Genomic DNA, 26,410 nt, shown 5'->3' on the forward strand with positions numbered 1-26,410 from the left:
ACCTCATCATCAATATCATTCCTGGTAATGTATTTTGGAGAACTATCTAAAGACAACAGTATAGACAATATTTTGAGACCTATTGTATAATGTAGCCACACCATGATGTCACCTGGCCACACCCAGTACCCCATACCTAGTCCCCCAAAAACTTTTTGTTCTAGTAAATCCAACCAAGGCTGCTTGGAGACACCAGTGTGGAGATAGGAAAATAACAGATGGCAGAAACTCCAAGCAAAGTAGAAACTAAGGAACATGGGGTTCTAGATTCATGAAGGGGGTTCTAGATTCACGGACATGGTTCTAGATTCACGAATGGGGTTCTAGACTCACTAACACTGTGGGGGTACCTACCCTGCTGACCGTCTTCTGTACATCGACCTGCTCCTTGAGCTCATCCGCCAGCTCCGCGAAGCGCTCCCGACGCAGTGATTGGCTGCCGTTGCAAATGAGGTTATGGTAGAGAGTCAACAGGGGGCGCTTGCGCTCGGAGGTTTTTAGGATATTTCCAAGTTCGTCCGAGCTCCCTTCACAGGTCAGGGATTCCAAGGCAGAAGGGGTGAAGATGATCTCCTAGAACAAACCCAGAACACAGAATATTAACTCGACCAGTTCTCCACCAAAAATGCCCTTGACCCAGGATGGTCCTGCCCATATACAGTAGACCCATAGGAGATATTCCTTGGGTGCTAAGATGGTTGAAGTAGTGAGGGCAGCACAGAAATCTATGGAACCCTTAATTACCTCCAGGTCCTTTACCACCTCTTGGGGGTCGTAGCTTTCGGGCGACAGGTTGGGAATGGACAACCCAAGAGCCAACGTCAGGAGTCGAAGTAGCGCCAACTTGTGCCCCGATCTCAAGGGGTCCTTCAGCGCCTTGTGGATCAGCCCCTTCTTCAGTGATTTCCATTTCCCTGGAAGAAGCCCCTGAGACCACAGGAACATTCCACCTCTTATAATCCAACATGGAGGCACAAAGCCAAAATTTACATTTCATACTTCCTTGACCAGAATAAAAGATCTAAAGATCTTACTGGAGGAAGAAAAGACCTGTAGGGGTTAAATATAAGTGAAATTGGTGCTCACAGGCAGGTTGAGGAGATGTTCTCCAACCGATGTTGCAGCATCCCAGTGACTCCTGTCCGGCGGCTCTTTGGGAGACAGATACGGAGAACTGAAAAACAGATGGTAGACCTGCCGGAGAGAGAGAAATAAAGGAGAAGGTCGGATAGAACCTTAGTATCTGAATAGTATCTTAGGAGGACACGTTTATATGGAAGTTGTCCTTGCCCCCGGGGAGAGTTTAAACTTAGCCCATAACAAGGTTACAGATATATAGAAACATTGGGGTAACAGTCACCCCGCTATAGTTCCAGGGGTACCCAGGGCACAAATAAGCACTCACCCCAAATCCCCCCCTAACTGGCCTTCAGGCTGGGCCCCCTTAGCCCATAACAAGGTTACAGATATATAGAAACATTGGGGTGACAGTCACCCCGCTATAGTTCCAGGGGTACCCAGGGCACAAATAAGCACTCACCCCAAATCCCCCCCTAACTGGCCTTCAGGCTGGGCCCCCTTAGCCCATAACAAGGTTACAGATATATAGAAACATTGGGGTAACAGTCACCCCGCTATAGTTCCAGGGGTACCCAGGGCACAAATAAGCACTCACCCCAAATCCCCCCCTAACTGGCCTTCAGACTGGGCCCCCTTAGCCCATAACAAGGTTACAGATATATAGAAACATTGGGGTAACAGTCACCCCGCTATAGTTCCAGGGGTACCCAGGGCACAAGCACTCACCCCAAATCCCCCCCTAACTGGCCTTCAGGCTGGGCCCCCTTAGCCCATAACAAGGTTACAGATATATAGAAACATTGGGGTAACAGTCACCCTGCTATAGTTCCAGGGGTACCCAGGGCACAAGCACTCACCCCAAATCCCCCCCTAACTGGCCTTCAGGCTGGGCCCCCTTAGCCCATAACAAGGTTACAGATATATAGAAACATTGGGGTAACAGTCACCCCGCTATAGTTCCAGGGGTACCCAGGGCACAAGCACTCACCCCAAATCCCCCCCTAACTGGCCTTCAGGCTGGGCCCCCTTAGCCCATAACAAGATTACAGATATATAGAAACATTGGGGTAACAGTCACCCCGCTATAGTTCCAGGGGTACCCAGGGCACAAATAAGCACTCACCCCCAAATCCCCCCCTAACTGGCCTTCAGGCTGGGCCCCCTTAGCCCATAACAAGGTTACAGATATATAGAAACATTGGGGTAACAGTCACCCCGCTATAGTTCCAGGGGTACCCAGGGCACAAATAAGCACCCCAAATCCCCCCCTAACTGGCCTTCAGGCTGGGCCCCCTTAGCCCATAACAAGGTTACAGATATATAGAAACATTGGGGGTAACAGTCACCCCGCTATAGTTCCAGGGGTACCCAGGGCACAAATAAGCACTCACCCCAAATCCCCCCCTAACTGGCCTTCAGGCTGGGCCCCCTTAGCCCATAACAAGGTTACAGATATATAGAAACATTGGGGTAACAGTCACCCCGCTATAGTTCCAGGGGTACCCAGGGCACAAATAAGCACTCACCCCAAATCCCCCCCTAACTGGCCTTCAGGCTGGGCCCCCTTAGCCCATAACAAGGTTACAGATATATAGAAACATTGGGGTAACAGTCACCCCGCTATAGTTCCAGGGGTACCCGGGGGCCACATACCTCTTGCAGGTTGATGTTGGATCCGGCCAGCAAATCAACAATGTCGCTGGGAAGGGAGAGATTGCGGCTCAGGAAACCCCGAAATGCCTCCTTATCCTTCACCACTGAGTCCAATGTAAACCCTGGGCACAAGATATAAATAAATAAATAACTTTTTTACATCTCCATAGTTGAGAGCTGCCATATTGCTTGCCATGACTAAAGCCTGCATTGCCAATGGTACTACCTATTTATGATCACTAGAGGGTGCTGTTGCCTACATGAGAATGTACAAGGCCTACAAGAATACCATTATGGCAAGCAACATGGCAGGTCCCACACTGAAACAAACAGGAGGAATAGTCACATGACGTCTAGCCTATCCCGGCCATTTAGTGAGGTTCATCTGGTCGGTACCTGATTGGCTGTGGAAATGGTTCTCGAAGGAGCTGGGGTCGCTGCTCAGTGATTCCAAGTGATGTTTGAGGGATTCGAGTTCCTCTCCCAAACCGGGTCGGTTGGAGTCAAACAAGTTACTGTCTCCCACCACTTCCGTCAGTCTCTCCAGCAGCTGCGTCACTCTATAAACAGAGAGACAGACGGACATGTACTTCCTGCTCCTGGGCTGCTCTCTTTCCCATGGTCAGGCAGGAACCCCCCCCCCTGGGTAAGTGAATCCAACCTCCCCCCAGTACTTACCCAGGTACAGAGCTCTGATTCTCTGTACTTCCTGCTCCTGGGCTGCTCTCTTTCCCATGGTCAGGCAGGAACCTCCCCTGGGTAAGTGAATCCAATCTCCCCCCAGTACTTACCCAGGTACAGAGCTCTGATTCTCTGTACTTCCTGCTCCTGGGCTGCTCTCTTTCCCATGGTCAGGCAGGAACCTCCCCTGGGTAAGTGAATCCAATCTCCCCCCAGTACTTACCCAGGTACAGAGCTCTGATTCTCTGTACTTCCTGCTCCTGGGCTGCTCTCTTTCCCATGGTCCGACAGGAACCTCCCCCTGGGTAAGTGAATTCAATCTCCCCCCAGTACTTACCCAGGTACAGAGCTCTGATTCTCTGTACTTCCTGCTCCTGGGCTGCTCTCTTTCCCATGGTCAGGCAGGAACCTCCCCCTGGGTAAGTGAATCCAATCTCCCCCCAGTACTTACCCAGGTACAGAGCTCTGATTCTCTGTACTTCCTGCTCCTGGGCTGCTCTCTTTCCCATGGTCAGGCAGGAACCTCCCCCTGGGTAAGTGAATCCAATCTCCCCCCAGTACTTACCCAGGTACAGAGCTCTGATTCTCTGTACTTCCTGCTCCTGGGCTGCTCTCTTTCCCATGGTCAGGCAGGAACCTCCCCCTGGGTAAGTGAATCCAATCTCCCCCCAGTACTTACCCAGGTACAGAGCTCTGATTCTCTGTACTTCCTGCTCCTGGGCTGCTCTCTTTCCCATGGTCAGGCAGGAACCCCCCCCCCCCCTGGGTAAGTGAATTCAATCTCCCCCCAGTACTTACCGAGGTACAGAACTCTGATTCCCTGTACTTCCTGCCCCTGGGCTGCTCTCTTTCCCATGGTCCGACAGGAACCTCCCCCTGGGTAAGTGAATTCAATCTCCCCCCAGTACTTACCCAGGTACAGAGCTCTGATTCTCTGTACTTCCTGCTCCTGGGCTGCTCTCTTTCCCATGGTCAGGCAGGAACCTCCCCCTGGGTAAGTGAATCCAATCTCCCCCCAGTACTTACCCAGGTACAGAGCTCTGATTCTCTGTACTTCCTGCTCCTGGGCTGCTCTCTTTCCCATGGTCAGGCAGGAACCCCCCCTGGGTAAGTGAATCCAATCTCCCCCCAGTACTTACCCAGGTACAGAGCTCTGATTCTCTGTACTTCCTGCTCATGGGCTGCTCTCTTTCCCATGGTCAGACAGGAACCTCCCCCTGGGTAAGTGAATCCAATCTCCCCCCAGTACTTACCCAGGTACAGAGCTCTGATTCTCTGTACTTCCTGCTCCTGGGCTGCTCTCTTTCCCATGGTCAGGCAGGAACCTCCCCCTGGGTAAGTGAATCCAATCTCCCCCCAGTACTTACCCAGGTACAGAGCTCTGATTCTCTGTACTTCCTGCTCCTGGGCTGCTCTCTTTCCCATGGTCAGGCAGGAACCTCCCCCTGGGTAAGTGAATCCAATCTCCCCCCAGTACTTACCCAGGTACAGAGCTCTGATTCTCTGTACTTCCTGCTCCTGGGCTGCTCTCTTTCCCATGGTCAGGCAGGAACCCCCCCCTGGGTAAGTGAATCCAATCTCCCCCCAGTACTTACCCAGGTACAGAGCTCTGATTCTCTGTACTTCCTGCTCCTGGGCTGCTCTCTTTCCCATGGTCAGGCAGGAACCTCCCCCTGGGTAAGTGAATCCAATCTCCCCCCAGTACTTACCCAGGTACAGAGCTCTGATTCTCTGTACTTCCTGCTCCTGGGCTGCTCTCTTTCCCATGGTCAGGCAGGAACCTCCCCCTGGGTAAGTGAAGAAATCCTGCCTGACCATGGGAAAGAGAGCAGCCCAGGAGCAGAAACCGAATTAAATGTGGGTTTATAAATTCTTAAGCCATGAAGCTTACAATCAGATCCCTGTGTGTGGATCAAGCTGTGAGCGAATCCCAGTGCATTCTGGGTCACTAATTGTTCCCATTCAGAAGATGCAGAAAATATGATTATTATGTCAGAGTGACTCTGTGGTTAATCCGCGCTGCACTAACAGGAAGAGGAAGGTGCGCGCCGCTCACTAACTCCCTGGTACCTGCACCCAACCATATTAAATATGTGTTTGTACCTGATCCCCAGGGTATAAGTCACATCATATTACATTGGTTCCTGACCCCCTGCCTGGTTCCTGACCCTCACATGACAGGTTCCTGACCCTGGACCCCCTGTCTAGTTTACGAGCCCTTGCTGGGTTCCTGACCCTCAGTCTCGTTCCTGAGTGCATGTCTGTTCTTTGTCTGCTCAAGATTTCTGGTCCCTGACTCCCTGCCTGGTTCCTGGCCCCTTGTTAGGTTCCTGATCCTCTGCCTGGTTCCTGGCCCCTTGTTAGGTTCCTGATCCTCTGCCTGGTTCCTGGCCCCTTGTTAGGTTCCTGATCCTCTGCCTGGTTCCTGGCCCCTTGTTAGGTTCCTGATCCTCTGCCTGGTTCCTGGCCCCTTGTTAGGTTCCTGATCCTCTGCCTGGTTCCTGGCCCCTTGTTAGGTTCCTGATCCTCTGCCTGGTTCCTGGCCCCTTGTTAGGTTCCTGATCCTCTGCCTGGTTCCTGGCCCCTTGTTAGGTTCCTGATCCTCTGCCTGGTTCCTGGCCCCTTGTTAGGTTCCTGATCCTCTGCCTGGTTCCTGGCCCCTTGTTAGGTTCCTGATCCTCTGCCTGGTTCCTGGCCCCTTGTTAGGTTCCTGATCCTCTGCCTAGTTTCTTGCCCCTTGTTAGGTTCCTGATCCTCTGCCTGGTCCTGGCCCCTTGTTAGGTTCCTGATCCTCTGCCTGGTTCCTGGCCCCTTGTTAGGTTCCTGGCCCCTTGTTAGGTTCCTGATCCTCTGCCTGGTTTCTTGCCCCTTGTTAGGTTCCTGATCCTCTGCCTGGTTCCTGGCCCCTTGTTAGGTTCCTGATCCTCTGCCTGGTTCCTGGCCCCTTGTTAGGTTCCTGATCCTCTGCCTGGTTTCTTGCCCCTTGTTAGGTTCCTGACCCTCTGCCTGGTTCTTGACTGTTATTAGGTTCCTGATCCTCTGCCTGGTTTCTTGCCCCTTGTTAGGTTCCTGATCCTCTGCCTGGTTTCTTGCCCCATGTTAGGTTCCTGATCCTCTGCCTGGTTTCTTGCCCCTTGCTAGGTTCCTGGCCCTCTACCTGGTTCTTGGCCTTTGTTAGGTTCCGGATCCTCTGCCTGATTTCTTGCCCCTTGTTAGGTTCCCGACCCTCTGCCAGGTTCCCGACTCCCTGACTGGTTCCTTGCACTTTCTTGGGTTCCGCTGCCAGCTTCCTGAGTACCTGCCTGTTCTTGTCTGCTGTGGTTTACTAGTTCCTGGCCCATTGCCTGGCTCCTAACCTTCTGTCAGTTTCCTGGTTCCTGACCCCTTGCCTGGTTCCTTGCACCTTCTTGGGTTCCTGGCCCTCTGCCAGCTTCCCGAGTACCTGCCTGTTCTTTGTCTGCTGTGGTTTACTGGTTCCTGGGCCACTGCCTGGTTCCTAACCCTCTGCCAGTTTTCTGGTCCCTGCCTGGTTCCTGACCCCCTTGCCTGGTTCCTGTCCCCTTGCTGGGTTCCCGAACCTCTGCCGTGTTTCAGAGTGCCTGACTGTTCTTTGTCTGCTCTGTATTTCTGGTTCCTGACCCGCTTCCTGGTTCCTTGCCCCTTCTTGGGATCTTGGCCCCCTGCCTGATTCCTGAGTTGCCGCCTGTTCTATGTCTGCTCTAGACCATTGGCATGTCTACTGAACTCTGCTTTGTCCCTTGTCTGTACAGGTCATTATGAGTGTATGGGCTCCACACCTGTCTACCTGCAACCGGTCAGTCTTGACAGTCAAGAACTTATATAGTGGAACTTACGTGGAATTGGTGTATTGCAGGAACCCGTACTCATCCCTCTGTCCATCTGGGCACAGAGACTGCATGACCGGTAATATTCCAGCAGAGGTCAGTGGGGCAGCTGTGTAGTATGCTGTTGTGGTTCAGATCCATATAGGTGGTAGGAGGATAAAAAGAAGAAGAAGAGGTCAACGGAGAAGCAAACCCCAAACCCAAAGGAACAAGACAACCCACCAATGAGAGGGGGAGTTAATAGTTGGAAAAAGTTGAAGAAGGAGCAGAATATTATGGGGGGAATAAAGGGAAGGAGAAAGGTTGGGCAGTTAGACACATGGAGAGCATGAAGACCAAGGTCAGAAGATAAAGAAAAGGAAAGTTATTAATTAAATATCAACACAGAGCAGAGAAAGAAAGAGGTTAATAAATAAATCCCTAACGGAACACTGGCCCAATATCTCCAGCAGTGAGTAGAACGGCAAGAACCCAGGACACAAGGTTCAGAGCAGGGTTAGACCCGACTTCTAGAGGGGCCCCAGGCATGGGCTTTCCTTGAGAATAGGACCAGAAACCTCTCCTTGATGTTTTTGGAAGCCCACCTTAAATGTCATTTGGGGTGAACGCTTACTTGCTGTCCTAGCAACTCAACGGGGTTCCTGACCAAATGTTGGACCTCAAAGTGAGGTTTATTCTAATGACTAGGAGAAAGGACTTCACTTAGCAAGAATATATTCCTAGATTTGAGGAAAAGGTCCATGAGTAGGACAGGCACATGGTGACCTCCTTTGTTTCATGATCTGTAGAACATACATAGACCATGCAACCTGCCCTGAGAACTTCTCCTTTACTGAAGATCTGCTTGGAAGACATTCTTCTCTCCTCTCTCCACTATGTATTATACACAGTATGACATCCCTGGCCCTCAGTAAAGACTAAGATCTACCTCATGTCCTTCAAGAGAACGTCTCAACAGTACTTATTACCAGAGGGAACAAGAAGGATTGTTATTCAGCCTTGGAAAGTAGAAGACACTTAAACCCTTAACCGTTAGAGACAGAAGATATCAACCAGAGACCAATCACCTCCACGTTAGTCAGATATTGTGACCCTACTTCTCCTATAAACACATGGACTTCAAGAACAGGAATCGTAAGGGATTGTTTGTTGACTCTACTGGGGAACTGTAGGACCACTGAAGAGATGGTCCCAAAGACAATTCTAGTGGGGTTTGTAGAATGAGATGAGTAAGATGGGTCATGTGATGGTCCCTGGTGGAAATGAGTCTTCTTCTATGACACTCTATTCTCATGTTGGGAGGGCTATCATCTCTGGAGGCTACTACTGGTCACAAAGGCTCCCTAATGTGGAGATGGGTGGAAGCCTCCAACCTTCTGCCCTCTAGCTGAGGGCAAACAGCAACACCAGCTGGAAGACTGCAGGTTGGACAATAATAGAGTAGGGCAGCCATGTTAAACAGCGGGTGGGGGAGAGATGGGGGTAACAGAAGGAAGATGCCAACGCCACCCTTCAACTCGAGCCACACCAAAATGGAAACCAGAACGGGCCACTTACAGACTGGAGCATGCGATGCGGAATCGGGCAGTGATGGGTGAGAAAATAAAAGAAATTCATGGAAAAAAGAAAACAAAAATTAAAACAAACAGAAAAGAAACAACCACAAAATATAGAGACCAACAGATAAGTCAAGATGGTTATTGTGTTGCCCCTATCCAAGATGGCGGTTGGCACAGGTTCCAAAATATCTCTCTCTCGCTTAATTGGCCAATGGTACCAGGATGGTGAGAGTGGGAACCCAGGAACATAGACACTATGGCTACGGCGCGGTGGTGGTGGAACATTAGGGTCTACAGAACGTTGTGTTCGCAACATTTTCCATGAGGTCAGATGATTATTGCCCCTATCCAAGATGGCGGCATGAGATAATGCCCTCAGTAGAACCGGTATTTCAGGGCAGTTGCTCAAGAGCAGGTGGAAATGTTTAACCTTGGCAACTCCACCTCTGCTGTTGGTAAGTCTTGTTGTGCCAACAAGAACCTGTGGCCCCGGGCAGAGAATGGAAAATTCCAACCGCAGGGTGTGCCCGGGGCATTTCATTGGAGGGTGTGGGTATCCGGCACCGAGCAACAACCTGGGCCTTAAGTTCTCTATTTCCAGTGAAGTCAGTGGGCATCTAGTAGTGCCAGCCTCGGCCAATGAGCACTCAGGACTGGTCTCCTACACACATTATATTGTCCCCTTGGCTTGGAATAGAGATGGTCCATACTGGGGGCAATATTTGCCACCAACTGGCCCCTCGATACCAAGTCAATAACCCTACAGCCTATGTATGGGGGCAAAGTCACCCGTCTGGTATCTGGGCAGTAATTGGGCAGCTATTTATTGGGAGGGTTTGGAGATCCTGTTGGGTGTGGTCTTATGTAGGCCCCTTATGGTCTGAGTGGGGTTCAGAGTGATATCAGTAGGGGGTTCAGAGGGATATCAGTAGGGGGGTTCAGAGGGATATCAGTAGGGGGTTCAGAGGGATATCAGTAGGGGGGTTCAGAGGGATATCAGTAGGGGTTCAGAGGGATATCAGTAGGGGGGTTCAGAGGGATATCAGTAGGGGGTTCAGAGGGATATCAGTAGGGGGTTCAGAGGGATATCAGTAGGGGGTTCAGAGGGATATCAGTAGGGGGTTCAGAGGGATATCAGTAGGGGGTTCAGAGGGATATCAGTAGGGGGTTCAGAGGGATATCAGTAGGGGGTTCAGAGGGATATCAGTAGGGGGTTCAGAGGGATATCAGTAGGGGGGTTCAGAGGGATATCAGTAGGGGGTTCAGAGGGATATCAGTAGGGGGTTCAGAGGGATATCAGTAGGGGGTTCAGAGGGATATCAGTAGGGGGTTCAGAGGGATATCAGTAGGGGGGTTCAGAGGGATATCAGTAGGGGGTTCAGAGGGATATCAGTAGGGGGTTCAGAGGGATATCAGTAGGGGGTTCAGAGGGATATCAGTAGGGGGTTCAGAGGGATATCAGTAGGGGGTTCAGAGGGATATCAGTAGGGGGTTCAGAGGGATATCAGTAGGGGTTCAGAGGGATATCAGTAGGGGGTTCAGAGGGATATCAGTAGGGGGTTCAGAGGGATATCAGTAGGGGGTTCAGAGGGATATCAGTAGGGGTTCAGGGTTCGTAGGGTTCAGAGGGATATCAGTAGGGGGTTCAGAGGGATATCAGTAGGGGGTTCAGAGGGATATCAGTAGGGGGTTCAGAGGGATATCAGTAGGGGGTTCAGAGGGATATCAGTAGGGGGTTCAGAGGGATATCAGTAGGGGGTTCAGAGGGATATCAGTAGGGGGTTCAGAGGGATATCAGTAGGGGGTTCAGAGGGATATCAGTAGGGGGTTCAGAGGGATATCAGTAGGGGGTTCAGAGGGATATCAGTAGGGGGTTCAGAGGGATATCAGTAGGGGGGTTCAGAGGATATCAGTAGGGGGTTCAGAGGGATATCAGTAGGGGGTTCAGAGGGATATCAGTAGGGGGTTCAGAAGGGATATCAGTAGGGGTTCAGAGGGATATCAGTAGGGTTCAGAGGGATATCAGTAGGGGGTTCAGAGGGATATCAGTAGGGGGTTCAGAGGGATATCAGTAGGGGGTTCAGAGGGATACCAGTAAGGGGGTTCAGAGGGATACCAGTAGGGGGTTCAGAGGGATATCAGTAAGGGGGTTCAGAGGGATATCAGTAGGGGGTTCAGAGGGATATCAGTAGGGGGTTCAGAGGGATATCAGTAGGGGGTTCAGAGTGGATATCAGTAGGGGTTCAGAGGGATATCAGTAGGGGTTCAGAGGGATATCAGTAGGGGGTTCAGAGTGATATTCAGTAGTGGGTTCAGAGGGATATCAGTAGGGGGGTTCAGAGGGATATCAGTAGGGGGGTTCAGAGTGATATTAGTAGTGGGTTCAGAGGGATATCAGTAGGGGGTTCAGAGGGATATCAGTAGGGGGTCAGGATTAGTAGGGTTCAGAGGGATATCAGTAGGGGGTTCAGAGGGATATCAGTAGGGGGTTCAGAGGGATATCAGTAGGGGGTTCAGAGGGATATCAGTAGGGGGTTCAGAGGGATATCAGTAGGGGGTTCAGAGGGATATCAAGTAGGGGGTTCAGAGGGATATCAGTAGGGGGGTTCAGAGGGATATCAGTAGGGGGTTCAGAGGGATATCAGTAGGGGGTTCAGAGGGATATCAGTAGGGGGTTCAGAGGGATATTAGTAGTGGGTTTCTAAAGGATTTTATTGTCAGTCCTAAAAAGTCAAGTTGTACTGCTGCTCGTGGCCTCTGTAAAACAACCCCCCCCGGCTTAATCAAGTGGGCTAATGTACATATTAATTATGAAACAAAGGATTATGGGGCCGGTCTCAGTCCCTGGGAGCACAGAGTTCTGTTGCCCTAAAGCAGCGTCAGCAGGAAGAGCAGAACCACAATACACGCTGATCCGATACAAAGGAACACGGTGTAACAGTCACGCGGATCAGCGCCGTCACTTTAATTGGAAACAACTTCTCCGCGCTGTCTCTCTGCCAGCCTGGGGGGCACTGGGCCAAATAATATTTAATGGCAAAAATGCCCCCCCCCAACCTGTTCCCTAGAAGCAGTAACCCTTTCAGGGCCAGGGCTGAGCCGCCCACACAGGCGCTTCCCCCCCCCCCCCAGGTGAAATTATTCTGTCAATATCCAGTATCCCCGAACGGCAATAAATCCCTCTGCCAATCATTAACCGGCCAATCCGCAGCCGCCCAAATAATCTACATTCCTTATCTCCTATGTCATAAACCTGCAGAATCTGGGGGGGTTATACAGATAGCTAGAATCTCAGCCATAAAGCAGGGCAGGACTGCTGCTTACAATGGGGGGATCAGATAGGATCTGTGCCACTGTGACAGAATGCTCTGTTATACAGATAGCTAGAATCTCAGCCATAAAGCAGGGCAGGACTGCTGCTTACAATGGGGGGATCAGATAGGATCTGTGCCACTGTGACAGAATGCTCTGTTATACAGATAGCTAGAATCTCAGCCATAAAGCAGGGCAGGACTGCTGCTTACAATGGGGGGATCAGATAGGATCTGTGCCACTGTGACAGAATGCTCTGTTATACAGATAGCTAGAATCTCAGCCATAAAGCAGGGCAGGACTGCTGCTTACAATGGGGGGATCAGATAGGATCTGTGCCACTGTGACAGAATGCTCTGTTATACAGATAGCTAGAATCTCAGCCATAAAGCAGGGCAGGACTGCTGCTTACAATGGGGGGATCAGATAGGATCTGTGCCACTGTGACAGAATGCTCTGTTATACAGATAGCTAGAATCTCAGCCATAAAGCAGGGCAGGACTGCTGCTTACAATGGGGGGGGATAGGATCTGTGCCACTGTGACAGAATGCTCTGTTATACAGATAGCTAGAATCTCAGCCATAAAGCAGGGCAGGACTGCTGCTTACAATGGGGGGATCAGATAGGATCTGTGCCACTGTGACAGAATGCTCTGTTATACAGATAGCTAGAATCTCAGCCATAAAGCAGGGCAGGACTGCTGCTTACAATGGGGGGATCAGATAGGATCTGTGCCACTGTGACAGAATGCTCTGTTATACAGATAGCTAGAATCTCAGCCATAAAGCAGGGCAGGACTGCTACTTACAATGGGGGGATCAGATAGGATCTGTGCCACTGTGACAGAATGCTCTGTTATACAGATAGCTAGAATCTCAGCCATAAAGCAGGGCAGGACTGCTGCTTACAATGGGGGGATCAGATAGGATCTGTGCCACTGTGACAGAATGCTCTGTTATACAGATAGCTAGAATCTCAGCCATAAAGCAGGGCAGGACTGCTGCTTACAAGACATTTCGGTTGTACTTACCTTCCTTCACTGGGATGGTTGGTTTCTTCTGTCTCAGGCCAAGGAGGATAAAGAACAGCACCAAAGGGATAAAGATTTCGAACGTCAGAACCCACTGTGGATACAATAAAGGATTAGTGGGTTTTACATTGTATCGCGAGTCAGAACCAGCAGTGCAGGGAAGGGAAAGGGACAGACACAGTGACAGTTACACATAACTATAAACCCAGTGAGAATGAGGGGTGAATGGGTATTGGGGAGTTGTATCAGGAGTCAGAACCAGCAGTGCAGGGAAGGGAAAGGGACAGACACAGTGACAGTTACACATAACTATAAACCCAGTGAGAATGAGGGATGAATGGATATTGGGGAGTTGTATCAGGAGTCAGAACCAGCAGTGCAGGGAAGGGAAAGGGACAGTGACAGTTACACATAACTATAAACCCAGTGAGAATGAGGAATGAATGGGTATTGGGGAGTTGTATCAGGAGTCAGAACCAGCAGTGCAGGGAAGGGAAAGGGACAGACACAGTGACAGTTACACATAACTATAAACCCAGTGAGAATGAGGAATGAATGGATATTGGGGAGTTGTATCAGGAGTCAGAACCAGCAGTGCAGGGAAGGGAAAGGGACAGACACAGTGACAGTTACACATAACTATAAACCCAGTGAGAATGAGGAATGAATGGGTATTGGGGAGTTGTATCAGGAGTCAGAACCAGCAGTGCAGGGAAAGGGACAGACACAGTGACAGTTACACATAACTATAAACCCAGTGAGAATGAGGGATGAATGGATATTGGGGAGTTGTATCAGGAGTCAGAACCAGCAGTGCAGGGAAGGGAAAGGGACAGACACAGTGAAAGTTACACATAACTATAAACCCAGTGAGAATGAGGGATGAATGGGTATTGGGGAGTTGTATCAGGAGTCAGAACCAGCAGTGCAGGGAAGGGAAAGGGACAGACACAGTGACAGTTACACATAACTATAAACCCAGTGAGATTGAGGAATGAATGGATATTGGGGAGTTGTATCAGGAGTCAGAACCAGCAGTGCAGGGAAGGGCTGAATATGATGCTACGTAGCTCAGTTCCCCTTTGTTTTATTCATGAACTTGCGGTGACAGAGATATAAATAAACACCACGTGCCATAAGGTGCCACTGTGCCCACGGCCTCTCTCTGCCACCCTGTGTATGGGTGCTGGGTGAGATTTGGCTCCCCGGCCGCATGTACAGAGAGAGGTAGAACCTCCCCAGGGATTAATCAAAGAGAGTGCAGAGCAGGCGTAGCGATTGGCTGATTGGGGGGGGGGGGAGTGAGCACTGGGGGGGGTCGGGATGAGAGATGAATGCTAATGGTACATAGAGCAACATGGCAGCTCCCACCTCTATAGCAATACAAACATGGGGGGCAAGGGGGCCGTACAGTGGAGGGACCCCCCCAAATCACAGACAGTGTGGGGAAGTTGGCCAATATCCGAGCATCCGAAAGGTTCCGACTCTGACCGAGATCAATATTACAGGAAGTGGTTGGTGCAGAGCCGTGTCTGTTATATACCGACCCCCTCCCCTCCCTTCCTGTTACCCCGGGGCATCTGTGGTGCCAGCCTGTGCCAGCCGGGCATTCTAGTATCATATTGATGGGCAGGAAACAAAGGGCCTGTGTGCCCCCTGGCACCAACTGCCACCCGCGCCAGCCCCTATTGTATCACTCATGTATTATAAGGGATAATGTACCCCCTACTGTAAATGATAAGGATATTAGCAGTCACTGAGGGGTTCTGTGCCCCCCATATAAAGGCACAAGGCTGCAGGCTGAGTTATACAGGGAACTCTGAGTATCACTCATGTATTATAAGGGATAATGTACCCCCTACTGTAAATGATAAGGATATTAGCAGTCACTGAGGGGTTCTGTGCCCCCCATATAAAGGCACAAGGCTGCAGGCTGAGTTATACAGGGAACTCTGAGTATCACTCATGTATTATAAGGGATAATGTACCCCCTACTGTAAATGATAAGGATATTAGCAGTCACTGAGGGGTTCTGTGCCCCCCATATAAAGGCACAAGGCTGCAGGCTGAGTTATACAGGGAACTCTGAGTATCACTCATGTATTATAAGGGATAATGTACCCCCTACTGTAAATGATAAGGATATTAGCAGTCACTGAGGGGTTCTGTGCCCCCCATATAAAGGCACAAGGCTGCAGGCTGAGTTATACAGGGAACTCTGAGTATCACTCATGTATTATAAGGGATAATGTACCCCCTACTGTAAATGATAAGGATATTAGCAGTCACTGAGGGGCTCTGTGCCCCCCATATAAAGGCACAAGGCTGCAGGCTGAGTTATACAGGGAACTCTGAGTATCACTCATGTATTATAAGGGATAATGTACCCCCTACTGTAAATGATAAGGATATTAGCAGTCACTGAGGGGTTCTGTGCCCATATAAAGGCACAAGGCTGCAGGCTGAGTTATACAGGGAACTCTGAGTATCACTCATGTATTATAAGGGATAATGTACCCCCTACTGTAAATGATAAGGATATTAGCAGTCACTGAGGGGTTCTGTGCCCCCCATATAAAGGCACAAGGCTGCAGGCTGAGTTATACAGGGAACTCTGAGTATCACTCATGTATTATAAGGGATAATGTACCCCCTACTGTAAATGATAAGGATATTAGCAGTCACTGAGGGGTTCTGTGCCCCCCATATAAAGGCACAAGGCTGCAGGCTGAGTTATACAGGGAACTCTGAGTATCACTCATGTATTATAAGGGATAATGTACCCCCTACTGTAAATGATAAGGATATTAGCAGTCACTGAGGGGTTCTGTGAGAGGGGAATATGACAGATAACGGCACCATTATAGTTTCTAGTTGTCGTGCCCTTCAGCAGTTCCAGCTGGGGGTGACATTCGGACTCGGGGGGGGGGGGGGGGGGGGGGGTGAGACACAGAGTAAAGTTCAATGGCCACTTTGTGTTTATGATGAGAGTCTCTGGCCGGAGACACAATAAAGTTGGTTGTTGGGATCATTTCCATGGGGGGCGATGGAGACACTTTATACCCCCCCCCCCAGTATTTCATGGCGCTGAGTAACAGGACTGGGAATCAGAGACAACATGTTCCTGGGGGGGCTCCTCTCTTTGTATATTTGTATTTATACACAGGGGTGGGAGCTGCCATATCACTTTACATGTTAAATAGAAACAGAGATTCTCGCTCTCTCTGAGCCCTGGGGCCCAGGTCAATATGTGAGGTCACGGTGGCCCAGTCGGTAAGTGGGTTGGGGGTCACGGTGGCCCAGTCGGTAAGTGGGTTGGGGGTCACGGTGGCCCAGTCGGTAAGTGGGTGGGGCCCAGTCACGGTGGGTTGGGGTCACGGGCCCAGTCGGTAAGTGGGTTGGGGGTCACGGTGGCCCAGTCGGTAAGTGGGTTGGGGGTCACGGTGGCCCAGTCGGTAAGTGGGTTGGGGGTCACGGTGGCCCAGTCGGTAAGTGGGTTGGGGGTCACGGTGGCCCAGTCGGTAAGTGGGTTGGGGGTCACGGTGGCCCAGTCGGTAAGTGGGTTGGGGGTCACGGTGGCCCAGTCGGTAAGTGGGTTGGGGGTCACGGTGGCCCAGTCGGTAAGTGGGTTGGGGGTCACGGTGGCCCAGTCCGGTAAGTGGGTTGGGGGTCACGGTGGCCAGTCGGTAAGTGGGTTGGGGGTCACGGTGGCCCAGTCGGTAAGTGGGTTGGGGGTCACGGTGGCCCAGTCGGTAAGTGGGTTGGGGGTCACGGTGGCCCAGTCGGTAAGTGGGTTGGGGGTCACGGTGGCCCCAGTACGGGGCCCCTAAGTGGGTTGGGGGTCACGGTGGCCCAGTCGGTAAGTGGGTTGGGGGTCACGGTGGCCCAGTCGGTAAGTGGGTTGGGGGTCACGGTGGCCCAGTCGGTAAGTGGGTTGGGGGTCACGGTGGCCCCAGTCGGTAAGTGGGTTGGGGGTCACGGTGGCCCAGTCGGTAAGTGGGTTGGGGGTCACGGTGGGCCCAGTCGGTAAGTGGGTTGGGGGTCACGGTGGCCCAGTCGGTAAGTGGGTTGGGGGTCACGGTGGCCCAGTCGGTAAGTGGGTTGGGGGTCACGGTGGCCCAGTCGGTAAGTGGGTTGGGGGTCACGGTGGCCCAGTCGGTAAGTGGGTTGGGGGTCACGGTGGCCCAGTCGGTAAGTGGGGTTGGGGGCCGGTGGCCAGCGTAGGGGTGGGGCCGGGCCAGTCGGTAAGTGGGTTGGGGGTCACGGTGGCCCCAGTCGGTAAGTGGGTTGGGGGTCACGGTGGCCCAGTCGGTAAGTGGGTTGGGGTCACGGTGGCCCAGTCCGGTAAGTGGGTTGGGGGTCACGGTGGCCCAGTCGGTAAGTGGGTTGGGGGTCACGGTGGCCCAGTCGGTAGTGGGTTGGGGGTCACGGTGGCCAGTCGGTAAGTGGGTTGGGGGTCACGGTGGCCCAGTCGGTAAGTGGTTGGGGGTCACGGTGGCCCAGTCGGTAAGTGGGTTGGGGGTCACGGTGGCCCAGTCGGTAAGTGGGTTGGGGGTCACGGTGGCCCAGTCGGTAAGTGGGTTGGGGGGTCACGGTGCCCATCGGTAAGTGGGTTGGGGGTCACGGTGGCCCAGTCGGTAAGTGGGTTGGGGTCACGGTGGCCCAGTCCGGTAAGTGGGTTGGGGGTCACGGTGGCCCAGTCGGTAAGTGGGTTGGGGGTCACGTGGCCGCAGTCGTAAGTGGGGTTGGGGGTCACGGTGGCCCAGTCGGTAAGTGGGTTGGGGTCACGGTGGCCCAGTCGGTAAGTGGTTGGGGGTCACGGTGCCCAGTCGGTAAGTGGGTTGGGGGTCACGGTGGCCAGTCGGTAAGTGGTTGGGGGTCACGGTGGCCCAGTCGGTAATGGGTTGGGGGTCACGGTGGCCCAGTCGGTTAAGTGGATTGGGAGGTCACGGTGGCCCAGTCGGTAAGTGGGTTGGGGGTCACGGGTGGCCCAGTTGGTAAGTGGGTTGGGGTCGGTGGCCCACGGTAGGTTGGGGGTCCGGCCAGTCGGTAAGTGGGTTGGGGGTCACAGTGGCCCAGTGGGTAAGTGGGTTTGGGGTCACGGTGGCCCAGTCGGTAAGTGGGTTGGGGGTCACAGTGGCCCAGTCGGTAAGTGGGTTGGGGGTCACAGTGGCTATAAAATCACATGAATCAGAGCTTATTAAAGGTCTCAAAACCTCTTGTATCCAATCAGATCGGCTCAGTAGAAACTCAGACTCAACCCTATAATCCTTACTGCCCTTGCCTGGGGCACCCACCCTCGTTTATCAGTTATTCACCCTTAAAAGGGGATGTTCACCTTTGAATTAAACTTAAGATGTAGAGAGTGATATTCTGGGACAATTTGCAGTTGGTCTTCCTTTTTTATCATTTGTACTTTTTTAGTTATTGTACTTTTTGTTCAGCAGCTATCTGGTTGCTAGGGTCCTAATTACCTTAGCAACCAGGGAACACTTTAAATGAGAGACAGGTATATGAATAGGGGAGGGGCTGAATAGAAAGAGAAGGAATAAAAAGTAACAATAAAACTGGAGCCTCACAGAGCAATAGGGTTTGGTTGCCGGGGTCAGTGACCCCCATTTGAAAGCTGCAAAGAGGCAAATAATTCAAAAACTATAAGAAATAAATAATAAAGACCAATTGAAAAGTTGCTTCGAATTCTGTAACACAAGGTGATCCCCCCTTTAAAGCCCCAGGAGGGAGCTGCCATACTGCCCCCCCCCAGACTGTAAGCTCTGGGGGTACAGCCGCTAGCCCCCCCCCCGGCTGTACTGCACCTCGGCATCTGCTTTATAAACACGATAATTAGAGCTGCCGCCCGCAAGTGTCGCCTCGTTGAACCCTTTCCGTCTGTTCCACTAATTAACTCCCGAGTGACTGATAAATATTGTCCCCGGTTAATTACAGCCCCGAGGGCACCGTACAAATAACAGGTTACACCATCCGCCGTGCAAGAGCGTAGCCGGGCGCTGTATCCTTGGCAACCGGCCGGGGGGACACATTGCACATTGTCCATTAAAGGGGAAGTAAAGCTTCTATTTACCCAGAGATATGTGTCTCTCAGCATCTCCCATGCTGCCCTGGGGCCCAGTGCCCCCGGGGACACCTTACTGGCCTCCCTGCTGATATACTGGCCGCTGTATCCCCCCCGGGCCTCCCTGCTGATATATTGGCCGCTGTATCCCCCCCGGGCCTCCCTGCTGATATATTGGCCGCTGTATCCCCCCCCCCGGGCCTCCCTGCTGATATATTGGCCGCTGTACCCCCCCCCGGGCCTCCCTGCTGATATATTGGCCGCTGTATCCCCCCCGGGCCTCCCTGCTGATATATTGGCCGCTGTATCCCCCCCCGGGCCTCCCTGCTGATATATTGGCCGCTGTATCCCCCCCCCCGGGCCTCCCTGCTGATATATTGGCCGCTGTATCCCCCCCGGGCCTCCCTGCTGATATATTGGCCGCTGTATCCCCCCCGGGCCTCCCTGCTGATATATTGGCCGCTGTATCCCCCCCCCCGGGCCTCCCTGCTGATATATTGGCCGCTGTACCCCCCCCCGGGCCTCCCTGCTGATATATTGGCCGCTGTATCCCCCCGGGCCTCCCTGCTGATATATTGGCCGCTGTATCCCCCCCCGGGCCTCCCTGCTGATATATTGGCCGCTGTATCCCCCCCCGGGCCTCCCTGCTGATATATTGGCCGCTGTATCCCCCCCGGGCCTCCCTGCTGATATATTGGCCGCTGTATCCCCCCCGGGCCTCCCTGCTGATATATTGGCCGCTGTATCCCCCCCGGGCCTCCCTGCTGATATATTGGCCGCTGTATCCCCCCCCGGGCCTCCCTGCTGATATATTGGCCGCTGTATCCCCCCCCGGGCCTCCCTGCTGATATACTGGCCGCTGTATCCCCCCCGGGCCTCCCTGCTGATATATTGGCCGCTGTACCCCCCCCCGGGCCTCCCTGCTGATATATTGGCCGCTGTATCCCCCCCGGGCCTCCCTGCTGATATATTGGCCGCTGTATCCCCCCCCGGGCCTCCCTGCTGATATATTGGCCACTGTATCCCCCCCCGGGCCTCCCTGCTGATATATTGGCCGCTGTATCCCCCCCGGGCCTCCCTGCTGATATATTGGCCACTGTATCCCCCCCCGGGCCCTCCCTGCTGATATATTGGCCGCTGTATCCCCCCCCGGGCCTCCCTGCTGATATATTGGCCACTGTATCCCCCCCCCGGGCCTCCCTGCTGATATATTGGCCACTGTATCCCCCCCCGGGCCTCCCTGCTGATATATTGGCCGCTGTATCCCCCCCCGGGCCTCCCTGCTGATATATTGGCCACTGTACCCCCCCCCGGGCCTCCCTGCTGATATATTGGCCACTCTATCCCCCCCCCGGGCCTCCCTGCTGATTTATTGGCCGCTGTATCCCCCCCGGGCCTCCCTGCTGATATATTGGCCGCTGTATCCCCCCCGGGCCTCCCTGCTATTATATTGGCCGCTGTATCCCCCCCGGGCCTCCCTGCTGATATATTGGCCGCTGTACCCCCCCCCCCGGGCCTCCCTGCTGATATATTGGCCGCTGTACCCCCCCCGGGCCTCCCTGCTGATATATTGGCCGCTGTACCCCCCCCCAGGCCTCCCTGCTGATATATTGGCCGCTGTACCCCCCCCAGGCCTCCCTGCTGATATATTGGCCGCTGTACCCCCCCCAGGCCTCCCTGCTGATATATTGGCCGCTGTACCCCCCCCCCGGGCCTACGTGGCTGTCCTGCCCCCAGGGGATCCCTGGCGTGTGATTAGAATTCCCTGGCACCCATCCATGATCCAATCACACGGAGGGAGAGGGGAAGGGGGGGGGGGGGCGGGTGCTGTGACACCCACACGGGCTCTGCATTATTTAGTGCCAAGCGACACACTAGGTGGCACCGTGCCCGGGGCGCCTGATTGGCACGATATCTGCCAGACACAAAAACAAGTGGGTTTGGCAGCGGCTTAGCTTTCCCTTTAATCCTATTAAGCACAATGGGAAACAGGCTGAGTATCAAGTTATAGTTCAACCCCCCCCCCCATTAACTACTAACTGGACACCTTGGAATGTGCCCCAGGTGCCCCCCCCACCCTAGAAGCCCCTCAACCTAGAACCTGTACCTTTAAATCAACTTTAACATGACGGGTAATCATGTGACTGTGCCAGCCATTCTAGTTTGGATCCTATCTAGTTGCTAGGAGCACTGATCTTAGCAACCAGTTAGTGGTCCCCACCCCCACCCCGGCCCAGTATCATTCCTCACCCCCCCATATTTAAGGCCCAGTGAGCTTTTTTCATACACTGGAGGGTTAGTTTCCCTTTAGGTACGGTGCCTGTGAGTGGCCAAACTCATTCAGAGAGAGATTCCGTCTCTATGGCAGCACCAAGGAAACAGACTGCAAGCTCTTGAGATCACAAGACCCCATATTGCAGCTGCACAGGTAACGCACAACTCCCAGAACCCCCGGCCACTGCCGCTATTTCTCATCATGTGCCCGGTGCAGATTGGCCAGATCCTGCCCTGAAGAGCTGACACTCTAAGAGAGGGGAGGGTTGGCACGTAGCAGGGCACGGATTGGGCAGAGGTGGAAGGAAGCGGCGCAGGATTGGGAGGAGGAGGAAAAGGCAGGAGGTGAGGAAGAGACTGGGGGGGGGCAGGGGCAGCCATTATTCCACTGACAGGGCCCCCCCCTCAAGATGTGGCCCTTAGCCCCCCCCCCCCCCCCAGCGATATCCACAGGTGCCAGATATTCCTGAACCAGAAATACAACAGTGACAGTCAGGCAGCTGCTAATGAGCGGGGGGGGGGGGGGGGGGACGACTGGGGGGCCCCCCCCACCTTGCGCCGATACCCCCCCCCAGATGGGAGGCAGAAATAGCCAATCCCTGGCGAGGCCCAGTCTGTGAGTGCTGATCAGTTGCTGCAGAACCGGAGCTGTCAATCAAACTCAGTGGTACTGAGAAATGGATCCCCCCCCCCCTACAGCAGGTGAGGCCTCTGGGTATGGGGGGGGGGGTTAGGGGTCCCCCCACAGCTTCCATCACAGCCCCCCCCCCCCCCTCATTTATATCTTCTTCTTGTTCATCTTTCCCTTCTATTTTTGGCATCAGTTTCCCATTGAATTAAGAATCGGCCAATCGGATGGACGTCGGGCACTACAACTCCCATCATCCTCTCCCAGCCAAGGGCTCAGCCCACCGATTGGACGTCTCTGACCTAAATAATCCTGCTATAACCTACATTTATATATATGTCAATGGCAGACAGTGCCCATTTACCCCAACTTGCCCCATACCCCCCCCCACTCCCCCCAACCGGTCGTATTTAACTCTTTACAGTGTGGCTCAAACCAATGGCAGACCAGCAATCTCTATTAACCTCTTTGCTGCCGCAGTAGTCGCCAATAACTACCCCCGCTGTGCACCAATGGGACCAATGATGCCCCTGGGGGGGTGTAGATTCTCCCCAGTACCCACAGAATGAGCCCCCCACCCCCCAAAGCATAATTAAGGGGGTACTTACGGGGCTTCGGCGCTTCAGGGTGATGTTCTTCCATAGCAGGAGGTGCAGTTGGTGTAGGAACCCCATGGCCAAGGGGCTGCTTTACCCCCCCCCCCCCCCAGGGGCAGCAATCTCCTTCCTGCTGGTGCGGTAAAGGGTTAAGGGGCAGAAGAGAGAGGGGGATTGACATAGGGAGACATGGCTTCTTGCTCAGTCAGGGGGGGCTGCCCCCCTCTACCTGGGAAGCAGCAGAGGATTGTGGGAGCAGAGGGGGGGGCCTGTGCCCAGTGTTACCCTTGTACGCTGAGGTCTCTAGTTCAGCAGCAACCTGTCGTGCATTTGGGGCTCCCTATGGCACCAGCTGTGTTTGTATCGGCTCCTTCTCTCCCTCTGCCTCCTCCTCCTCCTCTGCTGCTGCATTAAATTTCATCCCCTGCCTGTCTGCCTAAGCCCCTCCCCTTAAAGGCACAGTACACCCAGCGCCGCACTCACCGAAATACAGGGTTAACTAGGAAAGTGCAGCAAAAACCGTTCCTGTAGAGACGATTTCCCATCCGAGCCAGGGGGTCGCACCCCATAGGGACCCATAAGGCATCGCTCATTCACACGCTGCAGCCTACACTGGATTTACTGCGGCCATGTAGTGTGCATGTAATGCAATACAGGGGGGTTAGGGGGCAAGATATAACAATAAGGGGGGTATAGGGGACAGAACATTACAATACAGGGGGGTTAGGGGGCAAGATATAACAATAAGGGGTATAAGGGACAGAACATTACAATACAGGGGGGTTAGGGGGCAAGATATAACAATAAGGGGGTATAGGGGACAGAACATTACAATACAGGGGGGTTAGGGGGCAGAACATTACAATACAGGGGGGTTAGGGGGCAAGATATAACAATAAGGGGGTATAGGGGACAGAACATTACAATACAGGGGGGTTAGGGGACAGAACATTACAATACAGGGGGGTTAGGGGGCAAGATATAACAATAAGGGGGTATAGGGGACAGAACATTACAATACAGGGGGGTTAGGGGACAGAACATTACAATACAGGGGGGTTAGGGGGCAAGATATAACAATAAGGGGGTATAGGGGACAGAACATTACAATACAGGGGGGTTAGGGGGCAGAACATTACAATACAGGGGGGTTAGGGGGCAAGATATAACAATAAGGGGGTATAGGGGACAGAACATTACAATATGGGGGGGTTAGGGGATGGGACGTTACAATACGGGGGGGGTAGGTCCTATAACATTTAATAGGATGAAAACTCAGAGGCAGAATGCAATTTATTTATGGCTTAAAGAGATGACATGGCGCCATCTAGTGGTCAGTGTGTGTATCGCTCATAACTTTACCTTCTGGGGAGAGAAGATTCTAGCAAAGCCTTAGGGGTCTCTTTACCCCACATAAAAGGAAACAGCTGTGATACAATATGTGCCCCCCTAGTTACTGCCCCCCATGGTTACTGCCCCCCCCCATCCACTTTCCGACCAGCTGGGCAACATTCCATTGGAATAAGGTTTCTGAGTTTTGCTTCCACTGATTCAGTTATACCATGTGACACATAGAAGAGAATGATGGGTAAGTGGGAGGGGCCTGGGACAAGTAGTTTGTATGGGGTTCCCCAAAGCTGGGAGACCCTCACTGGTTCAATGATACCAGTAACACACAACAATCTATTTGTTCCATATACCCCCATGTGTATATATACTGCCCTGAGTATTGCCCCCCCCCACCGGGTCTGTTACCTCCAGTGTCACCTGAATATTCTATCCCCCTCTCTTCTCATTACCCTCCCGGTCTTTATCTGTTGCCCCCAATCTCCCCCCCCCCCCCCCCCCTTCACTTTTCTACCCCCTTGGTGTCTTCTGTTCTTCCTTCCTAAACATTAACACTGGCGTTTCCACTAATGGCCACCAGATGGCGCTGCAACGTATAACTCAGTGCATTACGGATCTGCAGGAGAGGGAAGCATTATATCTGCGCCCCCTTCAGGAAGGTAACGGCACCCATGCCCAGTCTCTCCAGCACCCCCTGCAGGAAGGTAACGGCACCCATGCCCAGTCTCTCCAGCACCCTACTGCGCCCCCTGCAGGAAGGTAACGGCACCCATGCCCAGTCTCTCCCGCACCCTACTGCGCCCCCTGCAGGAAGGTAATGGCACCCATGCCCAGTCTCTCCCGCACCCTACTGCGCCCCCTGCAGGAAGGTAACGGCACCCATGCCCAGTCTCTCCCGCACCCTACTGCGCCCCCTGCAGGAAGGTAACGGCACCCATGCCCAGTCTCTCCCGCACCCTACTGCGCCCCCTGCAGGAAGGTAACGGCACCCATGCCCAGCCTCTCCAGCACCCCCTTCAGGAAGGTAATGGCACCCATGCCCAGTCTCTCCCGCACCCTACTGCGCCCCCTGCAGGAAGGTAACCGCACCCATGCCCAGTCTCTCCGGCACCCTATTGCGCCCCCTGCAGGAAGGTAACGGCACCCATGCCCAGTCTCTCCCGCACCCTTCTGCGCCCCCTGCAGGAAGGTAACGGCACCCATGCCCAGTCTCTCCAGCACCCTACTGCACCCCCTGCAGGAAGGTAACGGCACCCATGCCCAGTCTCTCCCGCACCCTACTGCGCCCCCTGCAGGAAGGTAACCGCACCCATGCCCAGTCTCTCCGGCACCCTACTGCGCCCCCTGCAGGAAGGTAACGGCACCCATGCCCAGTCTCTCCAGCACCCTACTGCGCCCCCTGCAGGAAGGTAACGGCACCCATGCCCAATCTCTCCCGCACCCTACTGCGCCCCCTGCAGGAAGGTAACGGCACCCATGCCCAGTCTCTCTAGCACCCTACTGCGCCCCCTGCAGGAAGGTAACTGCACCCATGCCCAGTCTCTCCGGCACCCTACTGCGCCCCCTGCAGGAAGGTAACGGCACCCATGCCCAGTCTCTCCGGCACCCTACTGCGCCCCCTGCAGGAAGGTAACGGCACCCATGCCCAGTCTCTCCCGCACCCTACTGCGCCCCCTGCAGGAAGGTAACGGCACCCATGCCCAGTCTCTCCGGCACCCTACTGCGCCCCCTGCAGGAAGGTAACGGCACCCATGCCCTGTCTCCGGCACCCTACTGCTCCCCCTGCAGGAAGGTAATGGCACCCATGCCCAGTCTCTCTGGCACCCTACTGCGCCCCCTGCAGGAAGGTAATGGCACCCATGCCCAGTCTCTCCGGCACCCTACTGCGCCCCCTGCAGGAAGGTAACGGCACCCATGCCCTGTCTCCGGCACCCTACTGCTCCCCCTGCAGGAAGGTAATGGCACCCATGCCCAGTCTCTCTGGCACCCTACTGCGCCCCCTGCAGGAAGGTAATGGCACCCATGCCCAGTCTCTCTGGCACCCTACTGCGCCCCCTGCAGGAAGGTAATGGCACCCATGCCCAGTCTCTCTGGCACCCTACTGCGCCCCCTGCAGGAAGGTAATGGCACCCATGCCCAGTCTCTCCGGCACCCTACTGCGCCCCCTGCAGGAAGGTAATGGCACCCATGCCCAGTCTCTCCGGCACCCTACTGCGCCCCCTGCAGGAAGGTAATGGCACCCATGCCCAGTCTCTCCGGCACCCTACTGCTCCCCCTGCAGGAAGGTAATGGCACCCATGCCCAATCTCTCCCGCACCCTACTGCGCCCCC

The 26,410-nt window shown here is 53.7% G+C and overlaps 1 protein-coding gene across 4 annotated transcripts in view; it reads right to left on the reverse strand.

Annotated features, from left to right (window-relative positions):
* abca2 (ATP binding cassette subfamily A member 2) overlaps nt 1-23,144 on the reverse strand; it is a 50,656-nt gene extending 27,512 nt beyond the window's left edge. For 2 of the 4 annotated variants that reach the window (XM_031890857.1, XM_031890856.1), the window contains exons 1-9: nt 22,745-23,139; nt 13,162-13,255; nt 8,817-8,819; nt 7,269-7,380; nt 3,130-3,293; nt 2,734-2,855; nt 1,087-1,194; nt 745-927; nt 355-573 (exon numbers count right to left, since the gene is read on the reverse strand). In XM_031890857.1, coding sequence (XP_031746717.1) covers nt 355-573; nt 745-927; nt 1,087-1,194; nt 2,734-2,855; nt 3,130-3,293; nt 7,269-7,380; nt 8,817-8,819; nt 13,162-13,255; nt 22,745-22,810 — 1,071 coding nt within the window. In that variant the 5' untranslated portion in view covers nt 22,811-23,139. Of the gene's footprint in view, nt 1-354; nt 574-744; nt 928-1,086; nt 1,195-2,733; nt 2,856-3,129; nt 3,294-7,268; nt 7,381-8,816; nt 8,820-13,161; nt 13,256-22,744 lie in introns of all 4 variants that reach the window. The other 2 variants (XM_031890859.1, XM_031890858.1) reach the window with 1 other exon arrangement.
* Between the last annotated feature and the right edge of the window lie 3,266 nt (nt 23,145-26,410).

The sequence above is a fragment of the Xenopus tropicalis genome, chromosome 8, assembly GCF_000004195.4.
Source record: "Xenopus tropicalis strain Nigerian chromosome 8, UCB_Xtro_10.0, whole genome shotgun sequence".
Classification (NCBI taxonomy): Eukaryota; Metazoa; Chordata; class Amphibia; order Anura; family Pipidae; genus Xenopus; species Xenopus tropicalis.